At 51.0% G+C, this 17,423-nt stretch overlaps 1 protein-coding gene across 2 annotated transcripts; it reads right to left on the bottom strand.

The window, feature by feature from the left end:
- Positions 1-1,087: 1,087 nt before the first annotated feature.
- Positions 1,088-17,058, bottom strand: IL10RA (interleukin 10 receptor subunit alpha). 2 transcript variants are annotated; one of them, XM_036862396.1, is made up of 7 exons: positions 16,930-17,058; positions 14,723-14,837; positions 13,925-14,115; positions 12,884-13,053; positions 10,976-11,123; positions 8,834-8,955; positions 1,088-5,741 (listed from the first exon to the last, which is right to left on the bottom strand). In XM_036862396.1, the coding sequence occupies exons 1-7, from the start codon at positions 16,994-16,996 to the stop codon at positions 4,815-4,817; spliced, it is 1,740 nt and encodes a 579-aa protein (XP_036718291.1). In that variant the 5' UTR covers positions 16,997-17,058; the 3' UTR covers positions 1,088-4,814. The 2 variants fall into 2 exon arrangements, with proteins under 2 accessions (XP_036718291.1, XP_036718292.1); XM_036862397.1 differs by lacking the exons at positions 14,723-14,837; positions 16,930-17,058 and adding an exon at positions 13,338-13,406 and having other exon boundaries at positions 13,925-14,063.
- Positions 17,059-17,423: the final 365 nt, after the last annotated feature.

Below are 17,423 nucleotides of genomic sequence, written 5' to 3' on the forward strand. Positions count from 1 at the left end.
CCTTCCATGGCCATATTTCACTTTTCTCATCATCCACATTGAAGTATGATTAGTACCTCTGATTCCTGTTTCTCTCACTCCAGGCTGTCACCAAGTCTTGCCAATTCTCCCTTCAAATTGTCTTTTGAATCTGTCACTTCCTCTCTCTTCCCACTGTCCCTGCTCATTTAATTGGATTATTGTTTAAGCCTCTGTCGTGGACTGAATGTTTGTGGTCCCCCCATTCAAATGTTGAAGCCCTAACCCCTAATGTGCTGGTATTAGGAGGTGGGGCCTTTGTGATTAGGGTTAGATGAGGTTGTGAGAGAGGAGCCCTCACAGTGGAAAAAGTATCCTTACAAGAAGAGGAAGAGAAACCAGAGCTCTCTACCACCCCTACCCCCATCCCATCCCACTATGGAAGGAGAAGGAGAAGGGGCCATCATGAATCTTTAGCCTCATCTGCAAGTCAGGAAGAGAGCCCTCACCAAGAAATGAATATGCCAACACTTTGGTCTTGGACATCCTGGTCTCCAGAACAGTGAGAAATAACTGTGGTGTTGTTGAAGCACGGTATTTTGTTATAGCAGCCTGAGCTGACTAATACAACCTCCTGTTCAGTTTCTCTGCAGCTTGCCTCCATCTTGTGTGTGGATATTAGTTTCCTTGATGGCACTTATCACTGATTATAGTAATATGTTTGTTAGTCTGTTGAGTAGCTTGGTGATTATCTTCATAAGCAGAGGTGCCCTCCATGAAGCTGTACATCTTTTGTTCATCACTCTGGACCCAGTGAGTGCCATGTTGGGCACATAGTACATGCTTAATAATGTGTTTCTTGAAGAAGTGAAATGCTGACAAGGAGTGCCTCCAACCAGTTCACCCTGCATTCTGCCTGGTTCCTTCTGACTCATGCCAGGGTGTATTGACCCTGTTGTGTACTGACCAGGGTTATCTTTCTAAAACACACATTTCACCTCACCCAACCCTTGTTTGTCAGTGTTTACTGGGTCCCAGCACCCTTTTTGAATGTTTACGGGAGTGAAAATGAAGTTAAGATCAAGCTGATAGCGAGGTGTGGTGGCTCATCAATAAAAGTGATCCTAAATGATTAATAAAAATTTTTTAATTGTGGATTTGCTTTAAAAGAAACCCCCAAACCCATGAGCCCTACAGGAAATAGATGAGTCATGCTTTCTAGTACCTAGCGTCCTCTCGACTGGGGTTTGATAAAATCAGCCTTAACTGCTAGAACTACCTCACGCGGTTACCAGTGTGCTGTCCCAGGTGGGCACAGCAAGACCCCCTTCTTTGCCGTTCGTGGGCGGGGCTCTGCGACCCTCCACCCGCACTGCCCTGTGGGCTCCATTCAGTGCAGTGGGTGGGACCATCTCAGGGGTGGTGTGTGTCCTGTGACCGTGTGTGCATTGGGAGTGGGGTGGGGAGGGATGGAGATCTTTGGGGAAAGACGAGGCAGACCCTTTGACTACAGCTATTTACAAACTCGGGAAAACAGAGTTCAGTAGAATTTCCTCTTCAGTCAATGTTGGCCCACTTCCCATCTCCTTACTAAGAGGAAGTTCCATTAGCTCATAGAAATGCAGAATCACCCATCCCTCAGCTTGGAAAAGCCCTCGAAGGAGGTTTCTCAGTGTAGGAACAAACAGGGCCATCTCTTGGGGACTTTATTCCAAATTCCCGAGAAGCCTGGCAGTGTCTCACTGCTGTTTGGAAGAACTCTCTCAGTTTCTCCTATGGCCCTGGCCGTGCTGGGTGGTCAGAAAGCAGCTTAAAAGAGGAGGAGACCTGGCACAAACTCCCACTCCTTCCACATAAGGGAAGCCTGCTGCAAGAGCTCACATGCCCGGACTCCACTCTCTCCTTCGAACTACTCCATGCTTCCTCTCTTCCATCCAAACTGGCCTCAGTTCCTTGAGAAGGAGTCCTCTTACTCTCTGAAACTTCCTATTCACGTCTCAGCCAGGCTTCATCCAACCTGACCCAGAGGCCTTTCTCCTTGGGCAGACGCCATCTCCAACACTCATTTCCAGGAGGAAGTGACCAACCCCATCACACCAATTTGACAAGGAGGCCTTCGGGGCAAAAGTCTGAGCAGGTCCCAAACGGTATGAGATTAGTCAAGTTCTCTGAAGAGGATAGGATCAGCGCTTCCCCAGAACTGGTTATTTTCTCAGAGTAAAAGGGGAGAGGCATCGTCAGAGATGACACAGGGGAACAGAGATGTGGTGTCCCCGACCACCTCCTGGAGGATCCAGGCTGCGACAAAGAGCAACGTGTACCCAAAACTCAGGCCCCAAGCCCTGGGCCTGCTCCACCGGCTGGGCTGAGCTCCGGGAGAGCCTCAAACCCACACGTGGCTTTTCGTGGAAACGGGAGGCTGCTTTTAGAATTGAATGCAGATGGCTTCCACACTTGCGAGAAGCACTGCTGGGACACGATGGCTTCCACACTTGCGAGAAGCACTGCTGGGACACACTTCCAGGTTGGGGGGAGCAGCTGGCGGGGCTCCGGGAATGCCTGGTCTGCTGTCTGCCTGGAAGGGAGGGGCCATCGGGTCTCCTTTCAAGTTGTCAGAATTCACATCCAAAAGATAGTGTTTTCCGTCCCACTGTTTCCTTTTCAGTCTTCTTAAAGAACCCTCTGCATACTCTTTCATTTACACTCATTTTCATTATCTTTCATTACATTACATGCTCTTTACCTTACGTTGCATTCATTATCTTTCCTCACGTACCCTTTCAGCAATTTCGTTACATACTTAACATACATTTTTCATGATCTCTTTCATTTTCATCCAAGAAAAACTGTCCATTTCCCCATACAGCTTTAAATGTAACTCTTTATGTGTGACCTCATTTAAACCTCCTGACATCCCCATGAGGAATGATTATTCCCATTTTATAGATGAAGAAACTGGAACTTAGTAAGAAACTTGCCCAAGGTCACAGAAAATAAATGTTAACATGAGGACTTGGACCTGATTTGAGCCTAAGTCCTCAGTCTTGGTAGTTTAAAGTGACATCACACATCCTACTCATTATCATTCTCGATCGTCAACAACTTGATGCCTCTACCAGCCACTGTGTCATCAGAAATCTGATTGGTTTCCCAAGATTCCTGTGGTTCTGACAATTTATTGGAAGAAAAAACACATGTCACTCATTTACAGAGCCCGTGTCCAAGGCACATTCACATCCTCGTCCTCAGTGGAACCTCACACCCTTATGAATGAAACAAGTCAGACAACGTTTTCTGGTTTCACAGATGAGGAAAAGTGGCTTTCCCAAGGTCACACAGCTAGAAACAGTGAAATCAGAATGAGAACTCCTAGGCTATCGAAATACCCAGAATTCTTTCCCTGTATCTTGCTGCCTCTTCAATAAATAAATGAACAAAATAAATAAATAAACCTTCCAAGGAAACGCTGAGAAACCCCTCCTTCAAGCCTGTTTCTAGAGGGAGTTATTATCGGACTGGCGCCTACGAGCTTCCTGGCAGAGTGGAAGGGGCTCTGGGTGGATTCCCCGGGCCTGATGTCTATTCCCAGAATGCCACGGAGAACACAGGGCTGAGGATGAATTGGCGGGGGGTGGGGGGCACACCCCAGGCCTATCACCCCTCCCAGGTTCCCTGCCCACGGACTGTAAACTGGCTTTGCAGACAGATTCTAAACTGACTGCGGGGAAGCAGGGCCCACACCTGCCCCCTCTCTGGGCCCAGGGTCTGGTTGTTCTCTCAGCACGGTGCCATGCGCTCTTGCTACCTCAGTTAGCCCGCGGCATGGGAAAGAAGCCGGCTCTGTGCAGGCACGGCTTCCTCCCTACCCAGGGTCAGTTGGGGTTGGAGATGTCACCCCAGAAGCCAGCTTGGCTAACATCCATCCATCTAGAAGGGTCCCCTAGAGATTCTTTACGTCACAGATGGGATAACTGAGGCCCTCTGAGAAGTGGCTGGCCCAAGGTCGCACAGCTGATCATTGAACAGAGGTCCCACCCCAGTGTCCTGTCCTGTAGCTGGACGTCAGCAGCAAACACAAGTGCAGGTCCTAACCCTGACCCTCTTGGGCAGATAAGGTGGCGTCCAAGCCTAGAGGCCACCGGAAGGCCTGAGTTTTGACCAGTACAAACACCCACGGTTTCGCTGGTACTGTCAGCAAGATGGTGTGGGCAGCAGGGTGAGGGTAGTGCGTGGCTTGGCCACTCCAGGTGCCCCAGGGGGATGCTTCTGTATTTGCTTGAAAGAGGGCGCTGTCTGCAGATGGACACAAGACATCCCCAGAGCACTGGATTCTGAGCCAGAAGCCCCCTTCTGGATCTCAGCTCCCTCTGGCCCCTGCTCCCTCCTTTCCCTCCTAGAAATGGCCCCTGCAGTGAGGCCCTGAAGCCTCCATCCTCTCAGCCCTCTATCCTGCTGGAGGCCCTGACACATGGCTGGCCTCAGCAGGGGGGGCCTGGCTTGCTGAGCTGACTTCAGCCTGGTGGCCTCACCACAGCTCCAAAAAGCCCCATGATTCCCCTGAGCAAGTAGTCCTTTACAATGTGGGAAGTATCCCAAGGAGGTGGAGATCTCCGCCCTGCCCTTCTCAGCTCCGTCAGAGTCTGCAGGGCCCCGTCTGCACAGGAGGCCAATGCCACCTATGTACCCTGTGCTAGCTTAGTTTCCTCCTGCCCTGGACACTTACCAGGCCTGGCGCTGGCCTCACTATGCTTGCAGAAAAGTGCCCAGACTGGCCTTGTGCTTCACTTTCATCCCCTGGGGCCCCTCTGGGTCCAGGCAGGGTGCAGCGGAAACCAAAAGCAGCCCTTTAGCCTGAGTCACTCACTTGAGTGCAGGCTGGAGATCAGCGGCAGGGCGACCAGGTCTGAGTCAAAGCTGCCCAGGAGACCGCCTGGGGCTGCCACACACTCCAGATGGGCAAGATCATGGGCAAAGCTCCAGTCAGATGTTCCAAGGTCACCACAGCTGGTCAAGCCCAGGAGTGACCAATCCTCAGTTGGTGGGTTCCACTGTCCAGCTGGGGCCCCTGAGGGAGTGAGAGTCATTTCTGGGGGGTCCTGTTTCAAATAGCCCTTGGCCAGGGCTGGTAGAGGCCAGTCCGCCTCAGCATCCACGCATGTCCTGAATTTGGGGCCAAGGCCATCTGTTGAGGAGGATTCTTCTTCCAGGCCGCCTGCCTCGGCTGCCCTCTCCTCCGGGCACCGGGTCTGCTTCAGGTAGCCCTGGAAGGCCCCTGCGGCTGGGTCTTCTCCCGCAGCCACCTCCGGTCCCAGGGGACTAACATGGTCCAAAGCTGAGCCACCCTGAACACCCTCAGGCTGCGCCTCAGAGTTCCGGACCAGGCCAATGCCACTGTCATCCTGGTCCCGGCTGTCACTCCCCACCCGCGGCTCCCAGTTGGGCTCCGTGCCAGGACTCAGGCTGGGCTCCTGCAAGCAGATCCCGCTGTCTGTACTTTTGCTGCCGCCGCTACTGCAGCTGTTCTCCGGCAACCGGGTCGCCCCCTTTCCCAAAGTACCCCCAGCCTGGGGGTGGGGGGCGGGGAGGAGGAACTGGGGCTCATCAGTCTGCAGGGATGGCTTGGCACTGCTGAAGCCGCTGTCCGTGCTGCCGTGCAGCTCCGAGTTCCTCAGCTCTGGGGACACCTTGGGGAAGGCCTCCTCATCGAGGGGATGAATGGTGTCTTGGGTCTCTGGGCAGGAAAGCTGGCTGATGAGGCTGAAGGGACTGGGCTTCTTGAAGACCTGGGGAGGAGAAGGTAGAGTGAGAGGGGTGGGAGGGTCACCTGCAGGAACCCGCCCCAGTGTGGCCAGGGGAGGCCAGGGGTTCAGGAGGTACTTCTCCAACAGAGGGGGTGCTGCAGAGGCTGGAGTACACTGCCACTTGTCCTTTTGGTCTTGGTTCAGAACTGAGTTTTCCTCCTCATGCAATTCTCAGTTGCACTCAGGCCAGATACCTAAGAAGCCTGTATTCTTGGAGTTCAGACAGAATGACAGGCAGAATGGGAGGCTGCAGGGAAAGGTGAACGTTCTCAGGAGGCTCCATCAGCAGTGCTTTTCAAACCCGAAAGCAGGCTGGACCCACTGAGATCTAGAAATGTGTTTCAGACTTTTTTTCACTATGACCCCAAGTAAGAAATGTGTTACACAATAACCTGTATATAAATAGCCCATAAATGTATAACTCATATATGATTGAAACCAATTTCACAAAATACTACTTATCGTTACTACCTGTGCCCTGTGATCTATTGTATTGTCCTGTCCTATCCTATCCCATGTTATTCATTTCATCTCTTATAAAGCTGGATGTGAAACACCGAGTTAATTTCTCCGCTCCCTGAGTGATTCCCATAAACACAGCGTGGGGCAGTGAAACAAGCACACATCTAGCAGCTGAGGAGGCCTCGTTCCCCATTAATTGCCCAGAGTCCCAGGGAAGTCACTTAACCTCTCTCCCCCTTGCTCTTCTGCCCCAGCCGCACTGGTGTTCCTCCTGCTCTGGACAGTGCTGTCTCAGGGCCTTTGCACAGGCTACTCCTGGTTGGAATACTCTTCTCCTAGCACTTTGTATGGCTATGTATCCTCCTTATCGTTCAGGTCTCAATTCAGATGTCATCTCCTCAGAGAGACTTTCCCAATCACCCTTGCTAAAGCAGTGCTCCAGACACTCTCTTCCCATTAACCTAGTTTATTTTTTCCTAGCACTTAGTTCCTGGAGTTATTTTTTTTTCTGTGCCCCCACATGCACACACACACACACACACACACACACACACACACACACACACACACACTCAGTCCCCAACCCCAACAGAATAGAAGCTCCTTGAGGGCAGGAGTCGTCTGTTCTTATTGGCCACTCTGTTCCCAGAGCTTAAACTGAGCTGGCACATAGTAGGCACTCCAAAGGTTTGTTGACTGACTTACTGACTCACTGTTGCACATCTGCCCTTGTTCCCTTTGTATGTGATGACTCTAATGCAACTCTTATTGGTTGGATCCCTATTGATACCATATGGCTTGGTGACTAAGGATGTGTACTCTGGAGCCAGACTTCACGGGTTCAAATCCCAGGTCTGCCTCTTATCAGCTGTGTCACCTTGGCCAAATCATTTATCCTCTCTGTGCTTTGGCTCCTCCCATGCAAAATGGAAATAATGACAGTATTGCCTCCTCAAGTTGTGGTTCATGCATGTAAAATACTTAGAACAGTGCCCGGTACAGAGAAAGCACTCAATAAACACTTGGTGAATTGAATTTTACTCTCCAATAATTCTCTAAAGAAGTATTATTATCTCTATTTCCTAGAGGAGAAAACTGAACCTCAGAGAAGTTAAATGACTTGCCCAGTGTCACACAGCAGCAAAGAACAAATAAATCTGGAATTGGTACTCAACTGTCCCGATTTGTAATCCCCACTTGTTTAACAATGCTTACTTTGATAATCATTGAAGATCAGATCAAAGCAGCTAATGAATGAGAACAAGCAAATGCATGTGAAACTGCTTTGTGCTCTCTCAGTTATTTATAAAGTTAGTAATGGCTGTGATCATTAGAGGAAGGAAACTGGGCTGTACTTATCTTGAGGAGGAAAAAACTCATGAGGACAAGTCAATTCTGTGATCCAAACGTTCAGAAGGAACAAAAAAACCAGAGGTTGCTTGTCATCTCCTTTGGCATTTTTGCATCTATGTCCATTTCACTGGTTTGCATTAAACTTAATAGTTGATTCGTTGGCTGCCCCACCAGACGTAATCAAGCTCCTTGGGACCAGTGGCCACATTACTCAGCTGCTTCTGTACAACATTTTGCATGTTGTAGATGCTTGGTAACTGTAAGTCAATAGCTACCTCTCTCTTACTAGATGCCTTTTCCCAAGCCCAACTAAGACTCTCCCATCCAGCGGTCCTTTCCTACCACTCTGCTCTCTAGTTACCCATCCCTGAGGGCAGGCCCTTTGGTGCACTCAGCAGGCAGCTCCACCCCTCTTCTCTCCCCTCCATCCCCATCCCAGAGTTCTTACTCAAAATAATTTCAGAGGGCCTTTGTCTCTCTCCTTATTTTTCCTAGAGATCCTGGGATCCTTGTGGAGGGTCCCCTTCCAGCTGTGAGCTTCCCTGGGCCCCGGTCTCCCTGAAGGAGCCCACCCTTCCAGCTGAGCCCTCGACCATCATAGTAATGTCAGCTGTGGGGACCACCTTTGGTCCAGTCTGAATCCCAGGCCAGAGACGGGCTGTGGTCTGGAAATGCTGCTCAGTGCGGCAAGTTGAACTTTGGAGGCCGGCTGACTACAAATGTGGTGTTTGTCAGCACTGTGTAGCAAGAGGAGAGGCTGTGGGAAGGGCCGGAGATGCTCGCCTCTCAGCATCACCTCTCCGCTCTGCTCTCTCCCACACTGACAGCAGCCCTTTGTCTTCCTGTTCCAGAGCACCCATCGCCAGCCTCTAGGGATGCGAAAGGCTGGGCTCCGGCCCTGACTCTTCCTGGCTGTGGGACCCTCTGCATGTAACAATCTCTCTACGCCTCAGTTTCCTCAGTTGTAAAGTGAGGCTATAACTACCTGACTCCGAGGTACTAATGCACAGGGGTTGGTTCGTGGCCAATTATTAGCAAATAGTAACAAAATGGTGTGTGGCGGGTTGGGATTACTGTGTCTTATCTGGGCCACTATAAGGCAACATTCTCCGTGCTGGGCTTGGCATTCAAGCCCTCCCTCCACCCCCATGGTGCTTGTCAGGGCTGAGGGTACGGCCTGCCTGGGCGGGTGCTCCCTGCCTCCCGGAGTCCTGGTGGGGCCGGGAAGGATGGGACAGTGGCCTCCCCGTGAGACTCACCAGGACGGTAGGCAGCTTCCCCCGGCGCTGCACATACAGCTGGAGGGCCAGGAAGACGGCCAGGGCTCCGTAGAGCAGCAGGACAAAGGTGAAGAAGATGCTGAGGTTGGTCACGGTGAAATCTGCGGGCCCAGAGAGATGGGTTTATAGCCTGGTGCCGTGGGATATGGAGGGGCAGTCCCCGAGGATCCCATGGCCCCTCTCAGGAGCCTCTCGGTGAGGGGCCGAGTGACCCCCCCCCCCCGCATCCCCCCAGGTTACCTCTAGGCCACAACTCTGGAGGCCCTGCCTGGGTTCTTGGGAGTCCCTGCCTGGCCCTCCAACCTCTGCCCTGAAGGATTCCCTCACTAGACACATGGCCTCCAGCTCTCTGCACAGAACTCACATGAAGGCATACGTAGCAGTGGGGCAGGATGGTACAGAAGGTAAGAAGGGAGGCTTTGGGAGCAACCAGACCTGGGTTCAAATCCCAGCTCTACCACTTACTAGCTGTGAGGCTGTGGACAAATTAGTTAGCCTATCTGAGCCTTAGTTTTACCATCTACGAAACGGGCAAAATAATAGTGCCTACCTCATAGATGGTTGTGAAGCACACAGCACTTCTCATGAACCAAGCCCTTTATAATAGTCCCCCCTTATCTGTGGTTTTGCTTTCCATGGTTTCAGTTACCTGTGTTCAACTGTGGTCCAAAAACATTAAATGGAAGATTTCCAGAAATAAACAATTCATCAGTTAAATCGTGTGCCGTTCTGAGTAGCATGATGAAATCTCACACTGCTCCACTCTGTCTGGCCCGGGATATGAATCATCCCTCTGTCCAGCAGATCCCATCGGTGAGTCACTTAGTGGTTGCCTCAGTTATCAGATGGACTGTTGTGGTATCCAGTGCTTTTGTTCAAGTAACTTATTTTACTCAATAATGGTCCCAAAGTGCAAGAGTAGTGATGTTGTCAATTTGGGCATTCTCTTAAATTTTTCTTTAATTTATAAACTAAACTTTGTCATAGGTATGTATGTATAGAGAAAAAACATAGTATATATACGTGCTTTCAAGGCATCCACTGGGGGTCTTGGGACGTATGCCCTGCGGATAAGGGGGGGACTACTGTACTTATGTCACCTGATTCTTATAACCACCTTAGGAGGTAAATACTATTATCGTCCCTATTTTTATAGATTAGCATCCTGAGGCCCAGAGAGGTTAAGCAAGTTGCCCAAGGTCATATATTTCATAAGTGGCGAAGCTGAGATTTGAACCCAGACCTGTATACAAAACTATTTCTATATCAGTGCGTGGATGTTGAAAAGCTCTTAAGGCTGCCTGGCACACAGGCGCTGCCTTACTCTGCTTCAATGTGAGTGAGGCTGAAATGATGATGAGTTTGTGCGTGTCTTCCATAAACTGAAATGTACTGTAGAAAAGTAAGGAGTCCCTCTGGTCATTGCTGGACGCTGCCCACACTGGACTGGGCACTCCCAGCGCACTGACTGTTGGCATGATTCGCCGGGCACTTGACATATGTTGTCCTGAGTAGCTAGTTACAGCCTGCTCTGGGCACACCCTGTCTTCCCAGCCAGACTGTAAGATCCTAGTGGGCAGAACCACGGCCTTCACATGCCATATTCCCTTCCCTCCTTCCCCTTTCCAGCACTGGGCTGAGAGCCTGGCACAGTATTTGCTGACTTTTGCAGCTGTGGGGAGGAGTCAGCTCAGTTCTGCTTTCCTCTGAGGGGGACGAGGGGAAGTTTGGAGAAGCCCTTGTGCCCCCAGCTCTACGAAAAGACAGCAGAAGAATGTAACAAACAGGAACCAGCACAGCTGGCTGAGGGGTGCTGCAGAAGGGCTCCTGGGGGTGCAGCTGGGCTCCAGTGGAAGCACCCGCGGAATTGGGAGACCTGGCTTTGTGGCCACACCCTGAAAGTTGCTTATAGGTACTGAGCCTCAGTTTCCGCATCTCTAAAATGGGGACAATGGGAGCTCTTTCATAGGGCTGTGTGAGGATGGAGAGCTGTGTTGCAGCTGAGGGGGGGGGGCGCCTAGCACAGTGCCCCACATCGGCAGCCCTCAGTGGAATGCTTTTCAGACCTGCGAGGCCCGTCCTGCCTCCCTCCTGCCCGGACAGCAGCCCTGACCAACTCACACTGCGGGGTGAGCACGATGCACTCCTCCTTGGACCAGACCTCCTTGTTCACTCGGGAGCTCACAGATGGTTTCACCCTGACACAGAACTCTCCCACCCCTCTCGGGACTGGGAAGCTAAAGTTTTCATGTTTTATCTTGTCATGGGACTGAAACGAAAACAATCAGAGCAGTAAACACGATATCCTTGTTCCATGCCACATGGAAGCTGAGAGCTGGAGGGGCCTTTAGAGATGCTCTAAAGCCCTGAAGGCCAACCCCCTTCAGTGTTCTTTTTCTAAGATAAAAAACCCTGCATTATCGAGGCAGCCCAAGATCTCTGTGATTACCATGATTTAGTTTGTATTAAAAGCGAAAAGGAGCAAAGGAAGCCATAAACAAGGCGAAAAGACAACCCTCAGAATGGGAGAAAATATTTGCAAATGAAGCAACTGACAAAGGATTAATCTCCAAAATATACAAGCAGCTCATGCAGCTCAGTAGCAAAAAAACAAACAATCCAATCCAAAAATGGGCAGAAGACCTAAACAGACATTTCTCCAAAGAAGATATACAGATTGCCAACAAACACATGAAAGGATGCTCAACATCACTAATCATTAGAGAAGTGCAAACTAAAACCACAATGAGGTAGCACCTCACACCGGTCAGAATGGCCATCATCAAAAAAATCTACAAACAATAAATGCTGGAGAGGGTGTGGAGAAAAGGGAACCCTCTTGCACTGTTGGTGGGAATGTAAGTTGATACAGCCACTATGGAGAACAGTATGGAGGTTCCTTAAAAAACTAGAAATAGAACTACCATACGACCCAGCAATCCCAATACTGGGCATATACTCTGAGAAAACCATAATTCAAAAAGAGTCATGTACCACAATGTTCATTGCAGCACTATTTACAATAGCCAGGACATGGAAGCAACCTAAGTGTCCATCGACAGATGAATGGATAAAGAAGATGTGGCACATATATACAATGGGATATTACTCAGCCATAAAAAGAAACGAAATGAGTTATTTGTAGTGAGGTGGATGGACCTAGAGTCTGTCATACAGAGTGAAGTAAGTCAGAAAGAGAAAAACAAATACCGTACACTAACACATATATATGGAATCTAAAAAAAAAAATGGTTCTGAAGAACCTAGGAGCAGGACAGGAATAAAGATGCAGACGTAGAGAATGGACTTGAGGACATGGGGAGGGGGAAGGGTAAGCTAGGACGAAGTAAGAGAGTGGCATTGACATATAAGCACTACCAAATGTAAAATAAGTAGCTAGCGGGAAGCAGCCGCATAGCACAGGGAGATCAGCTGGTGCTTTGTGACCACCTAGAGGGGTGGGATAGGGAGGGTGGGAGGGAGACGCAAGAGAGAGGGGTTATGGGGATATATGTATACATATAGCTGATTCACTTTGTTATACAGCAGAAACTAACACACCATTGTAAAGCAATTATACTCCAATAAAGATGTTAAAAAAAAAAAAAAGCGAAAAGGAAGTATTTTATAGATACTGAGGACCATCCCAGAAGGGGCTAGAATCAACTGCGGTTGAAAGGAAAGAGGATGGATTTTGCAGATTCCAGATCCCCCACTTATGGGAGTGTGCTTGGGCATTTTCATAGCCTCTGAGAGCCTCATTTCCCCACCTATAACATGGAATAGGAATAAACCCCCACCTGCAAGGGGTTGGAAGCGATAGTTATAATGTCTCCTGCGCTGCCTGACACCTAGCGGGCACTGTCTTCCCTGCCACCTGGCAGAAGCACAGTTGAGGGCTGTGGCCATCTCAGCTCCCCCCACCTTGCACCCACAAGCTCTCTCAACTCTGCTGCAAAGTTCCCCAGGGGTACACAAAGGCACTTCCGCCCAGGTGACAGGGAAGCCTGGCCTTGGGGAATCCCATACCTTATATCGTCCTGGTACCTTGCGAACCTCAATCTCGTACTCCCGGAAGTTGTGGAAGATGCTTTCATATGTGTCGCCTGCAGGGGCCATCTTGGGCCTGGGGAGCTGGATCACCCCAAGAATGATGCCATTGCGCATCTCTAGCTTCACGCCGGCAACTGTCAGAGTCACTGAGTCGGGAGACAAAACCATGAGGCCTGCAGGCTGGGGAGGGCCTGGCCACCCCATCCATACCTGGCCTCCAGGGTCAAGCTTTACCCACCCTAAAACCTGGGCTACAGGTTTCTCAACCTGGCAGAACATAAGGATTTCCTGGGGAGCATGTTAAAAACGCAGATGCCCAGACCCACTCAAGACACAGTGAATCTGAATTTTGGAAGCTGGGTCCTGGAAACGTCTATTTTAAACACACACACAGTGACGTTTCTGCAGCCAGCATTTGGGAGACAATGACCTCCAAGAGCAGCATTCTGAATTCTGCAGAGCAGCCTTGCCACACACATAGAGCACAGTCAGTCCCAATCTGCAGAAGGAAAGAATCCCATCACATTTGGGGCTTATTCTTTTCTCTTCTCTCTGCAGAGAGAAACTCCCAACTTTGCTTCAATAGCACCTCCCTGCTTCAAAGCCTCATCACACCCTGACCCCGAGGAATTCATTCTTAAAGGGAGGAGGACCTGATCGAAATTCTGCCTCCAGCTTGCTGCCCTATGCTGAGTTCTTATGGATTTGCTTCCTCTCCCAGAACCCTACAAGTACACCAACCTGGCCCTCGTGACTCAGCTGCCCCAACTCACCCCAAGACTTCTCTTCTGTAGGATAAACAACTCCAGTTCCCTTTTAAATCTTGAATAACTTGGCTATTTTCATCTAAACCTTCTCCAAAGTCCTGACTCAGGCTTGTTTGGGCAACTAAATCCCCAGCCAGGAAGCCAGGCAGATGTGGCGAGCTATGGGAACGGAGAGAAAAGTTCTAGACTAGAGCTTCTGGCTGGAAAGGACCCTGAAAGCCATGTTCTAGGCCCCGGGGAGGAAAAGCACCTTCATCCACAGAGAAGCGGGTGTTGGGAGAGGTCCAGTTTGAGTGCTGGCCTCCGTCCACTGCCCGGACTCTGGCTCGGTAACCATTGCTATGATACAGGTCCAGGGTCTGCATGGTGAGATCACAGGACAGCACCAGGGTCTGGCTACAGTTGCGGATGGGCTTCCAGTAGATGGGCTCTACTCCATACCTGGGGAGATAGCGGGGTAGGCATTGGGAGAGGAACTTGTGCTCAAACCTAACTCCTTTAGGAGGGAAGCAAGAGGCCAGGGGAGAGCTCTCATGATGGTATAGCCCTCAGGGTATTCCCTTTAGTCTGGGGCGTCTAGTTGCAGGGGGATCTCCCTTGGTTCTGGGACTCTGTACCAATTTCTCTGTGCTCTAGAAGACTCTGAGATTGGAATACGAGTAGCTCAAACGCCAACTCCTCCAGGAAGACTTGCCACTCCCTGCAACACAGCCCAATTCCTCCCTTCTCCCAACTACATCTGTAGTCCTTAGGGCTTCCTTGTTCTCCAACTGGCTTATGGATGCTTTTCCTGTTTTTCCAATAAGATGGAAAAATCTTGAGGGTAAAGGCAATACCTTGGTTTTCTCACCCAGAGCTTCCAGCACGCTACTCTGCCCATATGAGACTTGATCAGTACTTGTCATCTGATGGATATGTGCCAGGGTCCTTCCTGGTGTCATTTCAGTAACAAGGCAGGTATCTTCCCATGCCAGGGTGGGTAGAAGGGGACGGACTCACCCACTCCCTCACTCACCTCCCTCCTCTCTCCATCCTCCATTTTGCTTACCGCAGGAGCTCCACTTCATAGTAGGTACTTTCAGACTGATTCGGGATGGGAGTCCAGTGGAGGACGTGGTAGAAAAATTCTGCTTCAAACCACGCAGATGAAGGTCTGGGCAGTTCTGTCCACAGGGAGAACAGTGTCAGTACCAGAGCTAGCAGAGGCCCCCTCCACCTCCCCGCCAGGGAGGAGATGATGGTGGTGATGGTGGCAGGCATTCTAACAGCTCCCATTTACTGAGCACTTTACTTTGAGCTGAGCACTCAGCTAAGTACTTCACATGCATTGTCTCATTTAATTATCACAGTAATCCTACAAGGTGGGCATTTATTACCCCAATTTTACCAGAGAAGAAATGAAGGTTCAGAGAGGTTAAGTGACTTGCCCGAGGTCAATGGGGGTAGTAAGCGGTAGAGTGGGCCTTTGAATCCAGATGTGTCTGATCCCAGAGCTAGTATAGTGTCCTTAAATCCCTGTCCTGTGCTGTATGTGATCAGAAGCAGAAGTGCTGGTTGAGAAGAGCCAAGGTGGGTGTGATGCATCCCAGGCAAGAAGGCAGGGGCTGAGGGCTAAGATGTACCCACAATGAGCTCTCAGATGAGCTGGTCCCTGGCTCTGCCCAATCCCTGTCCCTGCTCCAGCCCCATCCCAAGGCCTGCTCCCCATCCCCACACCTGGTCCCCACCCTGGCCCCAGCCCTGGCTCTAGCCCAAGGCCCCCCTCTCTGGAGTTCTTTGGGTACACAGATATCCTGCTAGTTGGCATCTACCTGTTTGTCTTCACAGAACCCCAAGCTGAGTGCTTGTCCCATCCCCCCACTTCTAGGAGGGCTTTACTGCAGCCAGATGCCCAGCCTTAGGCGGAGTAGGACAGGCAGTCCTGGGTCTAGACTGGGCTGAGGACGTTTCCACAAAGAGCTGGCACCCTTGGCTCCAAGGTGATATACTAAGTACCAGTGCCTCTCTCCACCTCCCGTCTTCCCCTCACAGCCACCCACACCTTTCACCATGGGAAACTCTAACTTCAAGAGCCTCAAACTAGCACTTGGTAGTGTGACTCAGACAAATCATTTAACCTCGCTGAACTTGTTCTCTCATTTGTAAGAATGTGATAAATACACCTACTTTAAGAGTCTTGCCGATCAAGTGCAATGAAGTACACGGCCAATACCCACATTCAGTTCCTCTTCTCTCCTCCTCGATCCCTTAATGTCTCTCCATCTGACAGCGACTCCCAGGCTTCCCTTGTTCTCCAACTTCTCATCATCTCTCTAATAATGCTTCTATTTTCTGACTGTCATTCTCACTTAGAAAGCACATCTGTCCCGGTCCCTTGCTTTCTTTCTTATACTGTCTTTGATCCTCAAGACTGTGTCTCGATTTCAAAACAGTATATGGAAAGTGAAAAACACAGTGGGTCATTGTGGTGTTTGGGCTGCACATCCCCAGCTCAGCTCTCTATCATGTGAATGGTGACTGCATGTTTTACTTCGTATTCTGGCGTCATGTAGAAGCAGTTTCACTCCCTGCTCTCCCTGCCTCCGCTCCTGGTCCCTCCGGCTCACGGCCCTTTCATTTTCTCCCTTCAGGATTTAGTCTTTTCAATTGCAGAAACTTTCCAGGATTTCTGGCTGGGTTAGGAGAGCTAAGGAGTAGCAGTAGGGAGGAGGGAGGCAGGTGGCAGTGGGAGAGCATTGGGGGCTAAAGAAGGAGAAGGGATGATCCGATGGGGGTGACGGGTAATAGTGGGGGAAAAGAGCTGAGATAGGGTGACATGGCACGGGGCAGAAATAGATTAATCGGAGAGCTAAGGGAAGGTAGAGTCAGACTGAGCTCAAAGTAATTCCCCAGAGGGACCAGCAGTCCCTTCATTTGAACTAGAACAACAAAAAAGCCAGGGGTAAATTTATGACTCACAGGGAGGCGGGTGGACGGTGACTTGTGTGGGGGGGTCATTTAACTTCTCTATCCATACTTCCCCACTCCCCCAGTCAATCTCAGTCTCTTCCACGCCCACAACGGGTGAGCCTGAGACCCAGGCTTGCCAGAATGAGGGCGATTCGGGGAGCGGGGAGATAATGGGCGCCCCTCTCCGTAGAGGGCCAACCAGACGGGATTCTCCGTGGGACTCAGAACTTTAATGCAGGAGTGACGACCGGTAGGAGAGGGAGCGGGGCGGGCGCGGAGAGGGCAGGGCTAGACCCCGATCCTTACCGTGCGCGCGAGAGCCGAGGAGCAGGCTGAGGAGGGCCGCAAGCTGCGGTATCAGTCGCGGCAGCATCCTGGTCCAGCCGCATCCTCCGGAGCCGGGATGCTTGCCTCCAGTCGCCGCTCTGCGGGACTGCGACTGAAACCTCCGGCCGCCTGCCAGGCCGCGCCCCGCTAGGCTGACGTCAGAAGGGCGGAGCCTCGAGACGCCCCGCCCCCGAGCCGCGGCGTCAGGGAGCCAGAACCGCTGCGGAGCATGGTCAGCCCAGGCAGGTGGAGAGGAAAGCAGGGGCAGGGCTTGTGCATGCTGTCCCGGGGCGGGGGCCGGGCTCTGGGCAACTCTCACCTTCCTCGCCTCCCGGGGCCCCCGGTGTAATAGGGTGAAAGCAGTCTGAGTAGCCTGGAGGGTGTGTGTATGTGTATGTGTGTGTGTGTGTGTGTGTGTGTGTGTGTGTGTCTGTTGCGGTGCAGGTGGCGAGGGACAGCCTTGTCCCTGTGGG

Source organism: Balaenoptera musculus, chromosome 8 (assembly GCF_009873245.2).
Source record: "Balaenoptera musculus isolate JJ_BM4_2016_0621 chromosome 8, mBalMus1.pri.v3, whole genome shotgun sequence".
Classification (NCBI taxonomy): Eukaryota; Metazoa; Chordata; class Mammalia; order Artiodactyla; family Balaenopteridae; genus Balaenoptera; species Balaenoptera musculus.

Coding starts and splice junctions, on each gene's coding strand:
- IL10RA (XM_036862396.1), bottom strand. CDS start 16,996: ATGCTGCCGCGACTGATACCGCAGCTTGCGGCCCTCCTCAGCCTGCTC. Junction 14,116..14,722: donor TATGAAGTGGAGCTCCTGCG/GTAAGCAAAATG, acceptor CTATCTCCCCAG/GTATGGAGTAGAGCCCATCT. Junction 8,956..10,975: donor CATCGTGCTCACCCCGCAGT/GTGAGTTGGTCA, acceptor CTGGGCCCGCAG/ATTTCACCGTGACCAACCTC.